General features: G+C 45.7%; 1 protein-coding gene across 5 annotated transcripts in view; it reads left to right on the top strand.

Annotated features, from left to right (window-relative positions):
• akap6 (A kinase (PRKA) anchor protein 6) overlaps positions 1–5,537 on the top strand; it is a 118,366-nt gene that overhangs the window by 81,568 nt on the left and 31,261 nt on the right. For all 5 annotated transcript variants that reach the window (XM_025055135.1, XM_025055145.1, XM_025055144.1 and 2 more), the window contains one exon: positions 3,242–3,388. In XM_025055135.1, the coding sequence (XP_024910903.1) occupies positions 3,242–3,388 (147 nt within the window). The remainder of the gene's footprint in view (positions 1–3,241; positions 3,389–5,537) is intronic.

Raw genomic sequence — 5,537 nt, forward strand, 5'->3', positions numbered from 1 at the left:
CACCCCCCCCCCCAGCAGCAGCAGCAGCAGCAGCAGCAGCCGCAGCAGCAGCCTCAGCAGCAGCTAATGCTCAAAATGCATTAAATGTTTTTCATGTATGACTGCATTTTTGCTGACATTTCAGCTGGCTGCTCATTAATATGGAGACTAAATTAAACTTATGATTGCTTGTTGATTTTCTCCTCCTCTTCCTCCTCTCTTCCTCTCATCTGTGTCGTCAAGCGTTCATTCCTCGTTTCCTTCTGTTTTAGGGGAAACGGCAGTATTTTCTCTGCTGGTCTGGACTCAGAGCTTTATTTATTAAAACTCTATTTATATATCAATAATGAAGAAAACCAGTCATTTCTCCAGTGTTTTCACATGAGGCCAAACCCACGTTGTTATTATTAACAGATAGATAATTAATAGCTGATCGTTGACTCTTGTTGACAGTTCATTCATTCTCTGTCATTATGTCCTTTTCCATCTGCTCACCTTTCTTCCTTTCTTTTTTGTAAACTTTCCACTTCCTGGCCTCTTTTCTTCATCTTCATCATCTTCCTCTTCTCCTCTCCCATCTCTCCCCACTTCTTTCTTTTTTTTTTATCTCCCTAAGCACTTTTCCTTTTGTCCCTCGTGGTGTCCCTCTCCTCACCGTTTGTCTCCTCCCTGTACCCTCTCCTCTTTTATTTATTGTCCTTTTCCTCTCTGTCGTCCTTCTCTCTCTGTTCTCACACCTTTTCTCCTTCCTCCTGTTCTTCTTCTAAGGCAGATATTCTGGGATGTCTGGGCTCACACCTGTGTGTGTGTGTGTGTGTGTGTGTGTGTGTGTGTGTGTGTGTGTGTGTGTGGTGTCACCTGAGTAACTTTTCTCCTGTCCATCCTTGACTGCTTCCTTTCTCTCTCTCTCTCTCTCCCTCTCTCTCTGTGTCTCTCGTCCTCAGGCCTGTATAGCTCTCCATCCTTGCATGTAGATTGACTTGAGGCTTGAATACATCACAACTAGCCATCCATGTATCACCTCCTCTCCCACCTCCTCACCCTCTCCCCCCAGGATCCCTCTCTCAGCACTTATCTGAAAGTTGGGATCTCATGCATTTTAATGGCCGTGTCTGTCGTCTGTTCTCCCTCCTCTTTTCTTTGACTTTGGATCAGTGGCATCCTTCAAACAAACAACAACATCAACAACAAAACAACCCACCACCTCCTTGTCCTCCTGCTCCTCCCCTGTGACTCCCACTGCCACTGCGTGTCTCCCCTGTTTTTAAATCAATATTTGCTATCAGTGAATAAATCATATCATTTCCCGACCGTTAGACGAGTGCGACGCCGACATATTTACCTTCCACTCCTCTTTTCTCTGCTGTCCATCCCTCGTTCCGACAGCGTGGCTATTAGTTAAGTGAAGGGGATGGATGGCAGTGAAGCGCCCCGTGATAGCATCTCCATCAGAACGGGACGACAGTGAAAAATGGCCGCCGCGTCTCTCTGATGACAGCGCAGCAAAAACACACGCGCGCGCACGCACACACGGAGTCGGAGGCAGACATTTAAATATTCAAATGTGGGCCGAGCCTGTAATGATAAACGACAAGGGAAAAGTAGAATCAAGTAGCTATCGATGCAGAAAATGAAAAGAGGAGAAAGAGGGGGAAAAGGAGGAGGAGGAGGAGGAGGAGGGAAATTAGGCAAAAAAAAGAAGGAGGCATAAAAGGAGAGTTACACTAACAAATGAAAAGGAGGAAGAAGATGGAAAGTGATGGAAATAAAGATGGATGAATTAAGGGAGTAAGAGGAGGAGGAGGAGGAGGAGGAGTTACAGTAAAGAATGTGTAGATAGAGAGAATCAGAAGGAGGCTGTCAGTGAGGAGACAAGGATGGAGAAAGGAAGATGAAGGAGAGTGGAGACAGAAGTAAGGAGAAGAGTCGGAGGGTTTTGAACCAACAACCTGATCTGACTCACCTACTAGTTCAGTTTTCCCAGCAGGACTTTTGGTCTCGGGAGTTTTGGTGCAGTTCACTTCCTGTGTGCTTGTGTGTCGAGGTGGTGCGAAGGGGTGGGGGGGGGGGTGGGGGGAGGGGTCTGCGCACCTGTGGTTGGGTAAGACTGCTTCAAACAGATTGAAAATGGACCCCACAGTGGCTCGTTTGTCGTAGCTGACTGTGACTAGATCAGCAGTGGCATCAACGATGTAAAAATCTTCCCCTACATTTTCTTAAACACTGTCAGTTTTTTTTTCTCCGTTTTGGGACGACAGCGTTTATACAAAGGCAGGAATCTGGAGGGAGAAAAATATACGGCTGACAGTTTCTTACAGCATAAAAAAAGTTCATATAAAAGGTTCTTCACAGTGCTGTCAAATGCTGCTGCTGTTTGATACCTGTGAGTGTGTGCAGCAGCAGCAGCAGCAGCAGCAGCAGAGCGACAGTGTTTAATGTGGTCAAAGCACAGAGAGGAAAAGTGACAAAAAAACTCCGGTGAGTTCCTCCAGCGCTCAGTATCAGGGGACGACTGCAGATCAACTTCTGCTCAAACAGACGTTGAAGAGAAAAGTCAGCTGACTGAGTGGAAGATCTGCCACACACGTGTAGAAGATGTAGAGCTGGACCACAGGTCCTCAAAGGTGACTATTATTAAACCCTGGATGGATTCTTTGATTGGTCTGCTGTGTGTGGCGCTTTGGCCCAGTGGCATTGTGTGCCAGCTGGTGGGTTCACCTCCTGGGCAAGATCGAATCCCGGTCACAGTGGTTGGTACCAGTGCAGTGGACTCACCACCAGGAAGGTTCAGGGGGGTTTGGTGCGGTGCAGTGTGATTTGAGTGGTGGTCATAGAGACTGCTGCCCCCGCGACCCGGTAACGGGTAAGCGGACGAAAATGGATGGATGGATGGATGGATGGATGGTCTGCTGTGTGAAATCCTAACTGTTGTTTCCTAAACCATCTGTAGTGTAAAAGCAATTTAGGGGCAGTGGAGTCTTAGTGGTTAAGGGTCTGGAAGGTTTCAGGTTTGAGTCCACCAGCTGCCACTCAGGTCCTCTGATCATGGCACCGTCCCCACTCACTGCTGCCCACTGTTCACTGTGGTTCAAAACAGAGGTCACATTCAGTTGTATCTCTGTGTTACAGTGACATTAAAGACTACAATTAACAACATTTTGTTTGTTGTAGCTGGTCGTCAGATGTCATTTAGCTGCTTTAACCCGTGCTCTGGCTAACCTTCATCACTGATGTCCTGTGTCTTGTCCTCCTGTGTCTCCAGAGCAGCCACACTGAGCTGATGATGATGGAGAGCAGGAAGACCAACGTCCTGGGCCGAGCCGAGTCCCTGAAGAGGAGCAGCATCCAGCTGCCCACGGACTTCCACAGCAAGATCCACAACCTGACGCACACCTGGTCACAGCTGGAGGTAGGAACACACACACACACACACACACACACACACACACACACACCTGAGATAATGATGTCTCCAAGTTTGCTGTTGTTTAGTTTTCCTCATATACCGTCGCACGGTTGAAGAAATATTTTCAGTGGACAATGGACGAGATGTGAGTGAGACTCGTCAGTTTTCTGGAGGCGTTAGCTCCAGATACATTCCACCGTGCGCTCTCTCTGTGCGTTTTTATCTGTCGTTGGTTTGATGTCCGTTCGTGTCGACGCTCCGACTCCCAGCCATCCGTGGTCCTTCAGAAGAAGATCCCACGTCTCCCTCCGGAGCACGAACACCTGAAGCAACTCCAATGTTTTGAATTCTTCAAAGTTAGTTTAGTTGGAGCGCCGTCTCGGGCTGTGCTGATGGGCACGTCGGCAGCAGTTGTTTGTCTTTATCCAGGCGTGTTGATTAATTCCAGCACCGCGGCGACGCTGACAGCTGGCAGCAGGAACGTGACCATGTGACTTTGTTCCTCAGAAGAAAGGAACGCTGACGCTCCGTCGCTCAATCACACAAAACATGGATATCTCAGACGGATCAAATGCCATCTGTGTGTGTACGTTCCCTTTGTAAACACTGATGACACACACACACACACACACAGACGCAGGTTGAGGAGTGTGTACGTTAACATATGTGTGTGTTTCCAGCAGAGTGACCAGACTCTGATTAAACTTGTATCACTGAGAAACAAACAAACAAATGTTTGGACTCTGGATACAGACAGAACAGAGGGATTCTGGGTAATCATCACTCTCTAATGTCTCTGCTGTTTTGTCATCATCATCCAAGTCATCGTCTTCATCCTTTTTTCCAAACTTGCGATGACTCATGTACAATGGTTTTCATGAAGCTAACCCTTAGCTCTCCTTTGGCTACCGCTAGCGTTTTCTTCCACAGGTTTCATCCCAGTTAGACAGCCCTAAAACAACTACATTCAGATCATTAGTTCAAACTCTAAATTCCTCAGTGATGGCCAGGCTGCAGTAACATTTAGCTGTTGTGGAGCTAACTTACAGACACCCATGAGGGATTTTTTCAGGCTAACCTCAAAACAACACGTAGTCTGGCGTTGACGCTCATTTGTGGCTAACTAAAAAATATAATTTTATCCTCTTAACACTAGCTTGTAGCCAGAGATTAGTGTATCTGTGGCTAACTTTGTTGCAACATTGACATGGTTTCAGCTAACTCGTAGGTACTGTACCTTTAGCTGATCTCAGACCTAGTTAGTTTTATTTTTGTTATCTCAACTCTTCTCTGGGCTGTCACTGGCTAACTTTTAGCTGTTTAAGCTATCTTCGGGCTATAATGATGGCACTGTTCCATCATTCATACATTTCTAAGATAGTTGTCAGTATTTCTGAACTCATCTTTGTGTATTTCCTCTCTTCATTCCTTTATTTCTACCTGTAAGGATTTCATTTATTGTCTCTGGTTTTAATCTTGTTTCTTCTGCCGTCACAGACATGATTGTACATTAAGAGCTCATGTCTCTTCCCTCTCTCTCCCCTCTCTCCCCCTCCATTCACTCGTTTGTCCAACATGGCGTCTCGGCAGAACATTATCACCGCTGTCGACATCTGCTGCTCTGACACAAACGGGGAATTAACAGGAATTGATGTCCTGTTCATCGCCTCTGATCTGTCCTGGCCTTATGAAGAATTTATGATGGAGCATGTGCACACACACACACACACACACACACACACACACACACACACATCAGTATGTATGTACGTACCATTAAATGACTAGGAAAATATAAAACAGACTCTAAATTAGCTTCATCTCTTAGGTTGTGGCCTTTAGAAGGTGACGGTGGCTTCGTATTGGTCCACGTCAAAGAGTCACATTCTGTCTGAACCAATCAGCACGTTGTCTTTTAGCCTAAGAAGGATTCCTATACGGAAAGGAATCGAAATATTTTTTACAGATTCTTATCAAAATCAGTTAATGTGGCCCATTCAAAGACTGATTCTCGTTGTATTAGAAATTAGATTAAGAGAAGTAAGTAAGAGAAGTAACTAAAAGAAATAACTAAGAGAAGTAACTAAGAGAAGTAACTAAAAGAAATAACTAAGAGAAGTAACTAAGAGAAGTAACTAAAAGAAAAAATAAC

This window comes from Cynoglossus semilaevis, chromosome 1 (assembly GCF_000523025.1).
Source record: "Cynoglossus semilaevis isolate Cse_v1.0 chromosome 1, Cse_v1.0, whole genome shotgun sequence".
Lineage (NCBI taxonomy): Eukaryota > Metazoa > Chordata > Actinopteri > Pleuronectiformes > Cynoglossidae > Cynoglossus > Cynoglossus semilaevis.